At 41.3% G+C, this 17,669-nt stretch overlaps 1 protein-coding gene across 1 annotated transcript in view; it reads left to right on the top strand.

Annotated features, from left to right (window-relative positions):
• The first annotated feature begins 15,599 nt into the window (after positions 1-15,599).
• Positions 15,600-17,669, top strand: part of carmil3 (capping protein regulator and myosin 1 linker 3) — a 75,976-nt gene continuing 73,906 nt past the window's right edge. Inside the window, exon 1 of the mRNA XM_084546860.1 lies at positions 15,600-15,866. Within this exon, the coding sequence (XP_084402986.1) occupies positions 15,809-15,866 (58 nt within the window). The 5' untranslated portion in view covers positions 15,600-15,808. The remainder of the gene's footprint in view (positions 15,867-17,669) is intronic.

Here is a 17,669-nt window from a genome sequence, read left to right as displayed (position 1 = left end):
CCGTCTGATGGCTTTCTCCAGTCCCTTGCTGATGCAGCGGTGGAGAATACAGAGCACAGCTGCTTTTTTGATAGATTCTGTGAAGGATGGCCAAACGTGTTGCTGTCGATAAAATGAAAGGCAGCAGGGAAGGAAGAAACCCTGGATGTGTCCTGGGAGACTTTCAAGAAAGACACGGCAGAGATGAATCAAAAAGGAGCAATTGGTCTACAATTAGAGCCGCAATAAATCTTCTGTAAAAAACTCTTAAAGTGGGGAAAAGGGAACACTTAAGAATCAATGGGTGAATTCCAGACGGCCCCAAGAATTGAATCATTTCAGCTGCCTAATTATTCAATGTATTTGTCAGTTTTTATTCAAATTCTATACATTGTCTAACATCTACATGCTGTGCATGATAGTGCCATGTAATAACAGTCCTTCATTGGACCCTTGTGGGAAAATTCTTTCTCTGCATTTAACAATGTGGCATGTTGGTAAAACTACAAGTTCATCTGCATATACCACAGCAACCACATTGCAGCATCGCCTGCAGGTGTTAATGCTGCAGCAGCTACTCTCTTGCATGATGGGCATTTGTGGCCCACAAAAGATAATTTCAGTATGATCAAGTGACACCATCAGGTCAACAACTCCTATTGGCCAACAAGCTTTGGAAGTTTGCGCTTTTTCAAGAATGAGCATCATGCCCCATGTTTTGGAGCCTTTACATCTTGCAGTGGAAGCGCACAAAGTCACTAATCGATCGCAGGTTCTGAGTCGAATCACTCTTCAATAACCAACAGGAAACAAAATAAACAGATTTGGTGTTTTTTTTTTTATTCTTTTTTATTCTTTTCTTTCCATTTCAAGTATTTGACTTAAGCAACAAGGAGAGAGGTTGTGAAAAAAGAATCATCGATGTGTCTTTACAACAAACGGCTAACGTCTATGGAGTTCTCACTAACCTCTTTTCTTTTTCAAAGGTATTCAAAAAATAGCTTTGTCAAGGACTCGCCTCCTGCAGTGGTATTAATTTCTTTCAGCATGTTTTCAAAAAAAGACTTTTGTGAAATGATCCACTTTAATTAGTTGCATCCTTGGAACTAATATGAAAATATAAATATAAACTAATTAATTCTCACTGTTGTTGTGTGTCAGTGTGTATCTGGACGCGTATGTGTGTGCGCATGTAACTGTGTCTAATCCCCTACTTAATTCCATTCATAATGAGACAGGGTGTTGTATTAATTAACAATAAGCGTGGATGAATGCCAAGCCGAGCAGCTCTTCTCAGTGTCCTCAGACGGAGACGACATTAGCCGCGCGCTTAACCTGTAATCTCAGCAGATTAAGAAAAGAGAAAATGAGAGTCTGGAACTCTGCAGGCCAAAATATTAATTGCACGCCACAATGCCATTAATAGTGCTAAATTAAATAAATACCACACTAAAGAATACTTTTTTAATAATGCATTTTATACCCCGCAACACCAAAATAAAAAGTCTGATATGGGACAATTAGCATGATCAGATAAAGAAAGAATATGCAGAACAAGAAAAAAAAATGGCTTGGTAGGCTATTTAGAGGATCAGCCATGAGGTCTTTCAAGCTATAATGATTGATTTATCTGTTAGCATGAATGTGATAGGTGGAGGCCTCAACATCTTGCTTTTTTGTCTGATGTTACATCAGTAAGTTTTCACAAAAATAGACACTTTTGAAATGAAGATGTTACATAAAAGAGGGGAGTGTCTACAACAGGAAAAGGAAATTCTGAACTGATGGTGGAACTAGATGAAACTTCTCAAAATAGCAGAAACATTAAAAGGCAACTACAGTTTTTCACAACCTGGACCTTAAAATACGGTCGTTTACGCACCCGTATAACATTTGTGTAATTCGTATTCCTTCGGGAGATATTTAGATCTGTGTATATATAGTGGGAGTGACTGGGGCACTGAAACGCAGCCTCTAAATTACGCATTATCTGCCGCGAAACTCGTTCATTTCACCAATATTTTGTTATCGTACACTGGTGCTATTCCCCGTTGAGTCCGGAGTTAGCTGTTATCATCATCCGGGGTCTGTAGATTGACCTACTGACCCCGGATGATGTCTTCTGACCTGCATGATGTCGTCTCTGAGCACCGCGCGCCCCCGCGACGGTCGGCTTGTTTACCTGTAATTTGCTACTGCTAGTTTTTTTGCATCATGGCTGAATGTTTTTCCGATTCTGAGGTTGTGGACGAACTATAGCATTGGCGAAATGAACGAGTTTTGCAGCAGATAATGCATTATTTAGAGGCTGCATTTCGGTGCCCCAGTCACTCCCACTACATGGATATACGCAGAACTAATTATCTCCTGAAGGAATACAAATTACACAAAAGTTATATGGGTGAGTAAACGACTGTATTTTATGCCAGAAATAAGGTCCAGGTTGTAAAAAGCAGTAGTTCCCCTTTAAGACTCATCCTATAGGGACCATGGAAATTGAGTACAAGGAAGAAATATCAACTGCAGCTTTTTGAGATACTTTATAATGGACTGACAGTGTGTTCAGTTTTTTGACCTTATGGTTTAAAGATAAAATGCTACAGGGTCACCAAAACATACTACCACTGGGAACCATAAATTTCCTGGAAATATCGTCTGGGTATGGCAGTAAAAGGAAGGCTGCAGAAAGACCAATGGTATTATCTAGCAAATGTCAAGGACATTTACTCTATTCCAGTGAGATTAGGTCTCATCCTCTGGAAACCATAAGCATTTCAAATCAAATTGGCTTTGCTACCAGTTTATGACGTGAAGAAGTTTGAAGAACGAAAGTTTGCAAATTAAAGTTTTTTGCAGTGTTTAAATGTGCTCTTTCCAGCAGCTTGTCAGTGACCCAAGTACAATGTCATAAAATATATCACTAGGTTTTATCTGTAATATACACTATACATACAGTATTAGCAGTGGTTATAAATTGTCAACGAGACTTTCTACTAATATGTTTTTACTTTGAAGCTCATCTAAGTGTTAAAGGCTTTGCTGCATATGAATCCTTGCCTTGATAAATCATTAATCCTGTCTAAAACAAGCCCGAATAATGTTTTGAGAACATTCCCCTTTCGGTGCCTGTGAACCGATTGTAAGACGTGTCTTTTTTCAGACCTCTTGAGTGAAGTAACTTTGAATTGTATAGATGATCCACTGGTTCAAGATTGCGTGATGAGCTCCAGTTTGACATTTCTGACTGACACGGATGGTTTTTGAAAATATGAAAAGATTTTTAGATTGAATCAAAGATAAAGTGACTTATTGAGTTTCTGAAGAAGACGTATTCTTGACGAATGACATCTCTGTTACACTCTCAAGCACATTTTCTTTCAGCTTGACCAGTCTGTCTGCACATCACGAAGAAACCCACAGTGTACCGAGCTCTTTGTCGGAATCAGACCAGTCTGAAGGGCAGATCATCGCAGGGGTCTGCGGCACAAGTATCTTCAGAAACAAAAAAACAACAACAGAAACTTTGATCAGTTCTACTTCAACAAAACTCCTGTAGCCAACACTCCCCCATGGAGATTTCTATGATACCAGCTAGAATCCATTAGATTAAGTCCTGCTGTATGGATCAAACAAAGGTCATACTGATTCAGAGATTGTAAAGTGATGCAGTACAGGTTGTGGTTTTGTGATGCTGTGGAATAAAGCACAAGCTAAATCAGACTACCTAATCAGATACAATGATTTATTCCAGTGGCTGATTGTGTTTTCAGGCTCTGAGAGTTAGTTCTTTTCATAGAAGATGAAGGTTTCATTTTCATCAGAAACTTTCTTTCTGGGGTTTTCTTTTCATATCCAAAGATATATTTTTTTTTTCTTTTACTAGTGGCTGAGAAGTAAAAATGGAAAACCTTGGTTTTGGTAGTTTCAACAACCCTGGCTTGGCTCTTACAGCTGCCAAAGATAAATGGATTTATTGTATGGCATTGTTAAAGAAATATATTGTCTGTGTGCCTAAAAGAGAAAATGTCATTTTTCATCGTGACTCTTATATGGATATATACCGTATGTCTCCCAAAGTAGTGACAACCATGATACCAAGTATGGGAGCTTTACTATAACACTTCTTTTCTTTCTGTTGTGGTTCTCTCGGTTACAATGAAGTGTCTAAGTAATTGGCTGTTATATCATGGTGGATAAGGACTTAATATCTCATCCTCGGGTATCCTACAAGATTTACAGTCTACCTTTTCTGAAAATGCGGTTTCACAGCGATGTGATGGTGTCAGAAAGTTGCTGTTTAGAGTTCGCTATCATGTCTGTTGTGAAAGATATTGACAGTGAAATAACTTGAAAGGACAAGCCATTAACAGTGATTAAGTCAGAAATTCCTCAGTTGCTTAATGTCACATACTTCGTTGCTCTGATTGGTTGTAGGACTATCCAGTTGTGTCCAGATTTATTATTTCACTGTATCAGTTAAAACGCGGCCATAATGAAATCCCAATGGGGTGTTATCAGACCAACATTCTGATAGGCTAGTGTCACGGTGTAGCCAGCTAGCCCTGAGGAGGGTAACCTGACAACCTCTTAGATGAGCATCTTTCACATGATGAGTAATACAATGACATTCTCCTGACCTAGATGTCTAACTCCAAACTCTTTTCACAAAGACACATCATGGTGGAGGAAATGTTGAGTTCATTCAGAGGCAGATGGCTGTTTATGACTTGGGTCACAGCGCTCCCAAATGTATATCTCTCAAAGCTGGTGCCAAGCTAGAAAGGATACAGCAAGGCCTTGTCAGTGTCTTAAGCCCAGTGACACAGAGCACCAATCTTAGGAGATAAATCCTTTCTCGGTCAATATTTTGAGCATCAGGCTGACTCCACCATGCAGAGAGTTACAGACAAAGACAACTGTGGAACTGATCTGTGTTCAACCCATACCTATGTCAACCTACAGTGTATGGTCATGCCATCTTTATTCTCCCTGAGTGGACTGTACAATGGGCTTCCTGCATAAGACTTCTGAGCCTCCTGAGAAATTCACCTTGGGAAGGCCTGGACTTTCATCATAGTTACATTCACAAACTCCATAGATTGGCTATAAAGAGAAGGCTTGCAGATAAAAACCACTGACAACTGGAGCTTTTGATTCACGATTTTCTCATTGTTGTGGTTTTATCGAACATTGATGTTTGGTTCAGTCATTTTTATTTTTTTTTACAGGAGCAGATCTGAAAGAAGAATGGATATTGGATACAACTCCAGAAACATGGCTCTTTTTCTAATGGATGTATGTTTTACATAGCTTATATGCAGACAGGTCAGGGATATATATATTAGCTTACTTTGTAGTGATTCTCCCACAAGATTTAATTCACATATACCTCACTTAGTTATTACAAAATACTTTATTTTTATTTCTTTAGCACATGAATTCACTGTACCACAAAGCACAGAAATTTAAGAGGAGCTCTGACACATAATACACAGATTAGCCACAACATTAAAACCACTGTTGCCAGGCACCAAAGGACACCCTCAGAAGGCCCATGTCCATTCTCTGATGAGTCACAACTGTTTTGGAGGAAGAAGGGAGACCTACACAATGTTAGGAAGGTGGTCATAATGTTATGCCCGATCTGTGTATGTTGACAATAAAAATTTGTAATACATTTATACGGCTAGTTTCCCTGTTCATAAAAATCCATATATGAAAAATCACACTTTAAAGGCAGTGTTACGGGCTTATTATTTGTGTATTTGATCAGTCACCTTAGGAATTTATGGAGGAGTACTGATTATAACTAAGCACCGAAACAGAACTATTCACTTGATGTGTTTCAGACTCCTCGTTTTATGCGGGGATTTAATATGTTTGTAGCTGATTGTTATCACCAGAATTCCCCAAGTGTTTGTGTAATTTTTCTTCTTGCCAACACCTCCACTCTACAGTCCCTCAGTCCCTTCTCATATTTCAGCACACTCTTAGAAGGAAGAGCCACACCGGTGATAATATACTTTTGTCACTGACATCAGTCACTGTCTTTTATAAACTGTAATCCTTCATATGAAGCATCATTCTTTACCAGACTGCAATTCATAGAATCAGAGTTGCATTAGTAACTTTTTCCACATCCTGCTAGTTACAGTTGCTCACCTCTTCAGCTCTGTCACACCATTCATTGCTTGCTGATGTAAAATTGCATCAGCACCTGTGCACCAATGGCCACAGACAACAGATTCAATAGTTCGGTATTCTGTGAAAGTGTTCTTTAGTAACTCATTTGGCAGGACCTTGAATGGGACATAGCGTATTAATGTGTTGATTGTAACATATATACACGTCTTACAGTCCCCACTGTAGCTTTTACCAAGTACTTAAGTACTTTTAGTCCACATGAGTATTCCCATTTTTGAAGTCACATAATTCATAATATTGTGACAAAAATTCTCAGACAGTAAATGAAACAGTTGCTAATGTAACCATTTTTGTAAGAGCTGCACAACTTTAGATCAACAGTCTGGCGATGTCAAGAGACACACTGGAGCTGCTCTCTTTAGTGACGCAGGGTAAATTGTTTCAGTTTGCCATTTTGTACACCAAATTAAGTTTTCATTTCTGTGCTAGTTAGTTCTCCTGCTCAGAATGCACACTCAGATCCACAGAGAATCACGCTGCATTAACTGTGCTTCCTTCAAACTTGGTGCGATGCTTGACGCAATAAGGGGCTGGGTCTGTTAAAATTGTTCAGATTCTCAAGGCTACATTTATATGTCTTGCAGATCCTTTTCTACTAAACATGACTCATTTTTTCCCAGTCATGCTTTATTCACAGTGCATGCAGACGAGGCCCCGGCCCCTCCCTCCCCTAGAGAAGGAGCAGATGGGCAAAGAAAATGAATGACTGAGTAAATAAGGAGCTGCAGGTATGCCTGACTGGGCTGCTCACTGAGATTATTGGAAACAGGTTTACTCTAGGTATGAATCGAACACTATCATTTATTTAGTGTTTTATAAAGGTTTGCACTGTTAAATAACCCTTATTCTTTTTATATTTGTTTACATGAAAAACATGCTGTCAGGTATGTAACAATACTTCACGAGCATCGCTCACTACATGGTGTTTTTCTATTAATCATAAGTCATACATTTTAATTTGAGGTGCCTGTTTCATAAACCAGGTCAAGAGCAAACCCAAATACATTCATCATAACATGCATTTGTCCTGAATCCATGTTAAACAACTGCTCCGCAGAACTCACATATTATTCATTACATGGTTATTTCCTCTGATTTATGCACATATAAAGTATATTTATAATGGAAACCTGTTATTTAGCAACATGCCAGCCTCTGTACTTTCCAAGAAAACCGAACAGACAGGTGAGTACAGCGCGTAGACTGAGGGCTGTTTTAATACAGCAGAAGTTTTAAGGGAGACACGGTGATCATTTTAATGAGCAGACAGTGCCGCAACAGCCACTGATCCAACGGTCATGAATATAAATGCACAAACATTTGCCCACTCTTCCACTTCAGCTGTTTCAAAATCTCTGTTGAATTAAATGGAGTGTGCTTAACAGTGTAACTCTTACCCTCTCAACTAACGCATTAAAGCAAATATTGTAGTTTCAACTCTTTTTGAAAAAAAAAAAAGCTGAATCCTGAATACAGCTATTGACTCTTTAAACCACAGCAACCACTTGGTGTCTTGCTTTATTCACATTTTATCACATACTTTTCAAGGATTTGAATTTCCTCTCGCACACTTCCACAGGAAGTAATCAATATTCAGCAGTAGTTTAAATATTACTGCTACTCAATTTAAAACGGTGAAGTATTTTTTGTGAATACATTTGCATACTAGTTTTTCTATTGGCAAAAAGTCTGTAGGATTATCAGACACTTGACCACTGCTGTCAAAGTAAGAAGGAAACAGAGGGTAGGTCTCCACTAATAATAGTTTCCAGCCACATTTATTGTACTAATACAGTCTAAAACACCGATCAGCCACAACATTAAAACCCACTGACAGGTGAAGTAAATAACATTGACCATGTTGTGACAATTCAATGTTCTGCTGGGAAACTTTTGGACCTGGCGTTCATGTGGATGTTACTTAGACATGTACCACCCACCTAGACCAGACCAGGCACCCCCACCCCATAGCAATGACCCCAGCAGGATGCAGCCTGACACAGACACACACACAAAAACACTTTAGGAACAACTCAAAAACAACATGAAGAACAGAACAAGGTGTTGACCTGGCCTCCAAATTCACTAGATCCCAGACTGACCAAGTATCTGTGGGATGATCCACAGAGGCCCCTCCCCTCAACCCATAGGACCCAAAGGCCCCCACTAACAACATTCTGTTGCCAGACACCACAGGACACCCTCAGAAGGCCCATGTCCATTCTCTGATGAGTCACAATTGTTTTGGAGGCACAAGGGAGACCTACACAATATTAGGAAAATGGTCATAATGTTATGCCTCATATTATGTAAGGGTGCCCAATCCATTGGTGGTGATTCCAGGTAGGAGTGCAAATGTACACGGTATACATCATGACACTGGTTTTTATAATATGTTACAGATAAATAGACAAAAATCCTAAAGATTTTTTTATAACCAAGACTACAGTGTCCAAAAAAACATTTTGCAGCTTTAGATTGTAAGTGGTCTGTATTGTATCTTGCAGACTGACAGACTTTGTGCCTGGCTGACCACTAAAATCCTCCTGTTGATAACGACTGGTGAGTGAGCCGTGACCGGCTAGACCAGGTAAATTCACAGTTATTCTCACACGCCCCGGACGTTCTGCAACAGTTTAAGCCTGGCTGCTGTTTGGTCAAGTGAAGAAGCCTGTGCTCCATCGCTCAGCCGAGACACAGTGCGAGGACTGCAGATTAACTCAGCAGTATTATTGACTCTCGTCGAGGGAAAGCAGCTACTGTTTGTCCACAAATCAATGGATTTGTCATCAGGCTTCTTCTTCTTCCTTTAAACAGAGACTCAGAAGGGGTTTTACAATTTGTTGCATCTAGTGGCACCTTTGCTAATCTGGTAATGCTAGAAGAGTTGTAAATATGCCCTGTTGGGTGGCACTGTACCACACAATACATGCATGTTTCAAAATTCAGCACTGATCTTTGCAGCTGCACTGCCACTTGGTACTCTGTCCAGCTCTCCAGCCTTGTCCCGCATTAGCATTTAGATTTCAGGATGCTTTCCATCTATGGGTTCATGTTCATCTAAATGTTTTGTATCTGAGACTCAGTCAGAGCAGCCTTGAACTCAGACAGGACCTTTTTAATTTGCTCTTGGAGGATTTCAGGGGCAGAGCCGTAGCATCACACTCAAAATGATTGTTGGAATAAATGTTTAAAATCCTGATGTGAGTGTCCTGGCAGAAATTTATTCCAGCGAAGGTCTCATCTGTCCTCCCATTCTGGCTCGATGTCAAATCTCGGCTGTTATGTTACATCTAAGAGCTCAAAGACGGCTGGAAAAGGACAGTGAGACCCTTTAGGCATCATGTCCAATCAATACTCTTTTCAGCTCTTTGGTGTGTGACATTAACAGATCAGTGAAGCCATGAAATAGAAAGCCAGAGAGTTCAGCTCATGCTGTTATCCACTCTCCAGTCTTAAAAGTGATCCTCTGTGTTACTTCTAATAACTCACAGGCTTAGTGTCTACTTTTTTTTCCCATGGCAAAAATGCATTAAAGACAGGAATAAGACAAAATGAAGAGTTGTAACAGCGGGAACACTGACAAAGTGATTGTATAGCCTCTGGTCGAGAGCAGCACATGCAGGCAGTCAAGCTGCCTTCGCGTTGCCAGCTGTTTCACACTCCCTCTTAATCTGTATTCAGGTTCATTTAGCGACTGGCTGCTGTGGAATCAGTTTCTCGAGCAGAGTCGCTGCTGTGAAGGTCAACTAAAATGCATGCCTCTGGGAAGCTCTAAAAATAGATCAAACCCTGGAGTGTATTTGTGAAGATGCTAGAGCGCTAGCAGTGCTGGAAAGTAAGTACACTTACTTAAATACTGTACTACTTTAATAAGTAATCTTGAGTTCTGTGGAAATAGTGAACCTTTTTACTTTATCTCCAGCTTTCAGACCTTCTATTATGTCTCATGTCATTCACAATAACTCCTTTTGCTCTCTGTCCCTGTTGCTCATCTTGCAAGCACCCACCTCTGCCCTAACTCCCCCTTATCATCAGAAGACTCCGGACTCCTTGCCAGGACAGAGGCTCTGCTCCATAAAGTTAGAGCCTGTGCCAAAATCCTGTCATCCCATATCTGTGTGGTGAATTCCCTTTTGCTTGAATTACATTTGTGAGAAATAGTGTTACTAGTTGGCTTTCAGAGTATATATTTTTAATATAAACAGCATTAAAAAAACTGGCACCCTTAACGTAAAGTGTGTTGACACCTTGTCATGCCAGATGTCTATGTGTTGTTAGCAGTTTCCCTAACAGATGTCCCCTTCAAACTTATCAGATGCCTTAATTAAATTACTATTTGACGACCAAAGATTAGTCAACGTCACACACCAAAGAAACTTACAGCCAGAAAGCCTGGAATTAGTTTCCTTCTCTCCTGTGTAGCTAATCATCTTGCCAGCCCTTCAGAGTTATCAGGTGGTCCTAATTTTAAATGAAGGGGTTTGGTCTCAGTTCATTTATTTCATATTCCATTTATTTGTCACACTGTGATCCTCAAGTATTATTAAATCAAATTGCCTCTAGTTGAGTATTTGACTAATTTTGAGCTCCCGTATACCTTAAATGTACCTCACCAAAGATGGAGTGTGGGCTGCTGGCAGAGTGGGTCAGAAGTGTGTGTTTAAATCTCACTCAGCATTTAACATTTCATTTAAATTTTACTTTGTAAAATAGGTGTCAATTACTATTTAGTCCTATTAGCCCTTCTCACTGTGATCTAATAACCAAAGCAAGGTGAGTGTGTACTTGTATAGATATATTTGTGAGAACCAGTTTGAGTTTTAGACCATTGAATTGAGGGAACTTCACACCCTATCAAAGAGCTGTTTGGGGTTTTTTGGTTCAATCAGGTATGAAGGATCAGGCTGTACCGTTCTCCTAATCATAACTGGCCCACATAATCTTATTCACTCAGAAGCCCTCGACATAGGCTAGAATAGTGATGCTCCAGCTCGTGCTACTCTCTGACTCTAAAACCCCCTTTAATTGTTTTGTTTACCTCCACGAGAAACAAGATTTAACTTCTCACCTTGCTGCAGGATCCCACTGGCATCACTGCTGCTGGCTGTGGGCAGACTTAAAATGTCAGTTATCAGCTTCCGTGAAGGATCTCAGTCCTCACACTGCAGTGACACAATGATGTAAAATATATGAGAGCCACATCACAGTTCAGAATATGTCTATATACTGTGTGAGAGTCAGTATGCCCGTGTGAAACATGAAATCCTGTCGGGGGGAAGATATTTACTGTGTTCAACCAGAGGATGGCAGTGTATCACAGCTCTGCTGCACAGCCTGAGAGTCGTGTGCTACTCATCCTACACATTGAGGACAAGTCCACCACAGGTGAATATTGGGAAAGGATTGAACGCCCGCTTTGAAGCATCCTCTGGATTTCGTTCTAAAATCAGGATGAACAGTGAGAATAAGGGTGCTATAGTTTTTATCCACAGGCTGTTATGCACTGGATGTGCTTTCTAGTGCATGTCCACTCTCCTCCTCCTCCTCCTCCTCCTCCTCCTCCTACTCTTCATCTTCTTCTGCTCTCGCTCTCTCTCCTTCACTGTCTCCCTCTTTAAGTGTTTCTCTATTGTGGATCGTTTTGCTGCTTCTATGTGCAGATGTTGTGCTGTCTTGTGTAGTTCTTGTCAGCCAAATAGCAACTGAATGTCTGCACAAATAGGAGCACAAAAGAGTTTCAGTGAATGCGTGCTTTTTTTTTTTTTTGCACAAGTTTTGTCTGCTTTAAACACGTGTGTGGCCTGAGCAGCAGAGCCTCTGTAAAATCCTTTATTCCAGCATTGTTTTTCGTAAGCAGATTCATGCACACCAGGTACCTAGACAGAGGAGTAATCGAGAGCATATTGAGCATCTCGACTCCTATCTATGAGATGCTGCTCTGATGAATAAATAATGGATCGTCCTTTCAAGTGCATCTTTGAACAGGGCTGAACAAGTTCTTAACCCAATGAAACCTGGAGACAGCTATAGTCCCCCTGACTATAAACCTCTTATGGAAGCCCTCCTCACAGCTCTTCTCTCCTGCAAAACCCCCACCAACTCTCTCTCTGAGGCATAATGCCCCCCACTGGGTCTTCTTTCATCAGGGTGAAGTATCAGCGAGACACAGACACAAAGGTCTCTCATACACAGGGCCAAATACACAAAGAGGCATGCATGAATGTAGAAGACTGTGCACTTTTGTTGCAAGGCTCCGGCGTCCCTCAAGGTCCAATATTTGTCAACTTGGAGACAGCTGCACCATCCATAGCCCATTCATTTGTGTTTTTATGAACACATTTGTCACATTAAGAAATGATATACGGAACGAAAAGAGTTAAAAGCGATGGTCTGCATCCATGAAAAACAGCTGAATGGTTGTTGCATAAGTGATGACATTGACAAGTGGCAGCCATTCAGATGAGTGGGTGAATCATATATCATTGTTACTTACAGTTTGAGCTTCAACCTGGCCTCCCAGTTCTCCATCCCAAATCCCATCACAGCCGTGAGTGGTGAGCTCACATCTCCGAGGAGAAAGCTCCTGAATGAAACCGTTTGATATATGGCTCTATTTCCTCAATGTCCTCACATCATTACAGGAATATTGCCGTGAAAACACATTTATCAGAAGGATCAAATCAGCTTTCTGCTCTGACATAATAAAATCGTTACATTTCTGAGAGGGGCTGGAGTTTTTACATTCTTCAGATAAATAATTACTTATATTCTGACACGAGGAATCCATAAAAGGCTTTGACACATGGAAGCCTTCCTTTTGAGAAATCAGGATTCTTCTCATTTAGCCAGATGGATTCAGATTTACCTTTCTGCCCATCAGACTGCAGGACTGAGTGTCATCGTGACCAGATCAGGCAGTTTGCGCTCCAATTTGGTGATCAAGCTCTGTTACAGAAATATGTTAAAGGGCTTTTACATATGCTGTTTCTTGTTTTGAACCCTCTGAAACTGCTTCTTGCTTGCAATTATTTGTAACTTCAAACCATTTCTCCGGAAAGCACAGGCTCCTTCTTTTGGCTGCGCGTGTTTCTGGGTTTTCGATTCATATTTCTTTTTTTTTTTTTAGATAATGCTGTTTGTTGCCGTTGGGCTCTTATGATGCTATTTTGTATGACTGTATTAGAAATTCTGATTTCAAAATATGCCATGGGGATACTGCTGCCTGTTTTGGCTAGAGACACTGTTTCAGTTAAGATTTGTTTAAATGAAGGTTCTACAAAAGTGTGGATTAGGCTAAAATGTAATGAATAAATGGAGAATATATATATATAATAAAAACCTTGGAACTTTAATATATATATATATATATATTAAAGTTCCACGGTTTTAATTAATTGTTGTGTGCTATAGGTAAAGCAGCATTGGAATTAAACTGAAAACAAGCAATTTAGAGCTAAATAATAATAATAAAAAACTATGAGTAGTATAAACAAAAGGTAACAGAGGGAATTAATTAATCATTTTGTCTTACATTTGCTATATAAAAATGATTACATACATTTCCATATTTGATTTTCTCATTCTTCTTTGCACCTTCATTTTACTCTTTGGGAAGTCAGTATACTTGATTCAGCAGTGCCCTCCCACCTCACCTTTCAGCCAACAAGATGTCGCCTAAATTTTTAATTTATGTTATTCATCAGGGAGTTTCAGCTCCGTTCAGGTCATGCAATTTCGGAAGCAACTCCTTCATATACACTTGGTAGTTACGACTTGACAAGTTCGACTCTGAAGTATATGGACTCAAGAGGACGCAGACTAAATGCATTCTGGGATACCTGACTGCTCCCGGTACTCCCTCACCCACGATCGACCACGATCTGCCGATAAGCTTAATTCTCCCGATGCGTCTGCGATAAAACAGGCGGGAAAAAAAACACATCCGGGTATTTGGAGTCCGCTTGCTCGTTTGATTATGAGTTGGAACTGGTTGGAACGCTAAGCTATGGACGGCGGAACAAGTTATACAGTCTATGGCTGGAACGGTACTTGGGCTGCGAGTGAGGTGTCTCAAGTCCAAGAGAACACAAGCACAGACAAGAATGCACATTGATAAACTATGAAAACAGTCATAGCACCGCAGAGGTAACCAGCTAACGTTAGCAGCTGCTGCTAATATTGGTTCTGCCGGGTACTACCCTACCTGGCTAGCTAGTGGGTTAGCTAGGTAGATAGCAAGCGTAGCAAATAGAGCCATGTGATAGTCATTTAAATAAATTAGTTATTGTACAATGTGAGCTACATTATTGACAGTATCAACTTATAATCTATGGTGATTCATTGTTATTTGTCTTGCAAGTGGTAGTTAGCTTTGAAAACCGTTTATGAGCCAAATTGGTGAGGGGGACAGATGAGAACTGCAAAATGCATATATGAAAGAATAGAAAAGTTTTTTAAATACTTTGAAAGACATTATATAACGATGAGTTTAGTTTCCATGATAAACAGTTGAATTTTGGTAAGTTATACCCCACTGACAGGGTTGTTTTTATATTTTCAATGTATTTTACTTTAATTATTCAGTTCTTTAATGTTTTATTTACTCCATTCATTAATAAAAGCGTTACGTTCTGAAGCGGGCTGCTCTCCACTTAGTGTTGTCAGCGATAGATACTTTGATCTTCAGAGGATGCAGTTATCGCTACTTAAATCTCTTGTTTTCGATTCCGTCATTGTTAATTAATTATTGTCACTCTGAGAAGTCTTTGTGGAAATCTTTTGAGTTTGCTCTCTCCTCCTTTCTCTCTTCTGACAATGTGTAATCAGTGCAATATGTCTGCTGATCTCATTCTCAAGATTAACCGAAAATGATTCTGTTTCATAACTGATTGTCTTCTCTTTCATATAAAATATGCATAAAGAAAAAGACAACAAGACATCTCTGTGTACAGCATATCAAATATGAAGAGAAAATACTTCAATACTGCTCCTTAAACAACCGCTTTCCGCTGCATCAAATATGAAGAGAAAATACTTCATATTTGATATGCTGTACACAGAGATTTCTTGTTGATTACCATCATGATTTGTCACCAACTGATGCACTTATTGAACAAAGCCAAGTGATTATTAGAACTCTTAAAGGGACTATCACTGTACATTCATCACTCTCCCTACATTTCTGCTTCAGGTTTGTGGGGCCCCTCTTTCTTTGGGGCCCCGCTGACAAGGAATTTGTAACGAAAAATTCCAAGCAAATGATGTGGATTCAAGGATAATGAACACACGCTCAAACCCTTTGTACTTCCTGCTACCCCCAACCATCGGCCTTTCTCTCTCTCTCTCTCTCTCCCTCTCTCCCTCTATCTCTCCCTCTCTCCTCCTCTCCCTCCCTCACACTTTGCTTGAGTGCAGAAGTCGGAGGCGCTCCACTTATCCAGTGCGCACCACGGCATCGCTTCACTCCACACTGTGCGGACTGCTGTTGCGCCCGGAGCACCTGCAGGCGCGAATACACGAGAAAAAGAACACAGGGGGAAATAAGAAGTGTGCGCGGCTGAGGTCTGAGGGGGACATTTGAGAGAGATCGGAGAAGGGGCCGGACAGGCGGGAGGAGCGCACCATGGCCTCAAAGGAGAACACGGCGGCAGGCTTCGTTAACGTAAGCAGGGAAATCACAGGTGAGCTCTTAAATTACTTTTTTTTTCTCGTGGAAGTGTGCTTTCTGATCTTATTTGAGATCCCCGAGAAGGAAAAGCAGAGGTGGTAATCTGTTTTTTGCATGAGCACGGTTAGTTTTTCGTTCCTCGGCTGCTCCTTAAACAACCGCTTTCCGCTGCGTTTGATATGAGAGGAGTTATCACCGCAGGAAATGTCTCCCTATAGGCAAAACCGGAGTTAGGCTAATGGCTGTTCATGCTGGCGAGGATCGTAATCCCTTACATCTCGGTGCATGAGTGCTCACTTTGATTTGCCATACTGATCTGCCGTCAATTTGATCGCGCACATGGGTCCTGTAATGTTGTCAGAGTTATTTCGAAGTGTTAGCGGTGCGTCAGAGCGCGTCGTGGCTTTCATGTGCATTCATTTGCGAGTTTCTTTTTCTCTTTGAATATCTATCTTTTCTGTGTGTGCGTGGGAGTTAGTGCGACCGGGAGCGCTCTGCGTACGGGAGAAGGCAGCGTGGGTTCATCAGCACACACGCTGACCTTCTCTCGGACAGGAGGGCGCACAAACACCGACATGTTTGGGTGATAAGTCGTTAAAGAAGGTGTGTCTCTCACGGCTAATTATCCTGAGGTTAATTCTAGTTTACCAGCTCAACCTGGTCAAGCCCCGTCTGTCTGGTCTGGTCTGGTCTGGTCTGGTGATAAGATCGAGGCAGTATTAGGCCATTAACACACCTGCCAGTGGCGGACAAGAGGAGGGGAGAAGGGTGGGAGATTTGGGTTGATGATGATTGCACCCATCAATCAAACTGTCGAAAAGCAAGCTGGGGAGCTGAAGGGGAAGAGGGTTGACCCATCCCTGTCTTTCTCCTCCCAACTCCCCCTGCCCCTCTTAACCCCTCTGGGAGCAGATGCCGAGGTCACACCAGCAGGCTTTGGAGAGGGGGGGGCTGCAGAGTGTGTTAAAAGGTTTAAGTGATTGGGCCTTACCCAGCTTAATGTCAATAACTCTCTGTTTGTCTTCTGTTGATCCTTCTTTCGATGCACCGCGGTGCCCCCCCCTTCCACCATCCCATCCCTGTCTCATCCTCCCTGCATCTGCCGCTGCTCAGTCGAGTGTGAGAGCCAACTTCATGGTCGTTGCAGGAAGAGGAAAGTGAGAATTATAAGTGTGCGGTATAGTGAGAGAGTTGGGAGACTGTGACACAGTGGAGCGTCGTGACACAGCATGACTCGTTGTATCTCCATCTGCTGGGCTCCATGAGTGCATATTTAGCATGGGTGGCCCCTCTTGAAATATGGGCTGTGAATATCGCACAGCTTGGAGGCATATGCGTGTGTTAGCAGTTTGAGGATGTAGGTTGACATTGTGTTTGTGGAAAGCAGGTTGCGTTGTGTTGGTTGTTGTGGAGGACATGTAAATGGAAGAGGCCTCTGGTGCGGTCCAGTGAGCATCAGCAGGGTCACCTAGCATGGAGTGGAGTAGAGGTCCCTCAGGATTGCAGCTCTGGATCGTGTGTGTTGGTTCCATGGAGATGAGCCGGGCTGCCTCTTTCTTTCTCTGAGGCTAAAAATAGCCCAGTTATGAGTCCTCTTCAGATAGAAGTTGTCTGCCTGTCCTCATGTTGGTGTCTTTGTAGCTGTCTGCTTGTCTCTAGGACTGCTCACCCCAGTGTGGCTGTCTTTAAAGGAATAATCCACCGGCCTCTCCCTAAGCTGGAAATCAAAGATGAGACTTGATGAACATGGGGATTTTACTGGCACATGGGCATATTTCCTGATTGTCAGCTAAATCCAAATAGGACACATTCTTAA

This window comes from Chelon labrosus (genome assembly GCF_963514085.1).
Source record: "Chelon labrosus genome assembly, chromosome: 6".
NCBI lineage: Eukaryota > Metazoa > Chordata > Actinopteri > Mugiliformes > Mugilidae > Chelon > Chelon labrosus.
The sequence above is the reverse complement of the archived record's forward strand: the minus strand, read 5'-3'. Positions and strand labels throughout refer to the sequence as shown.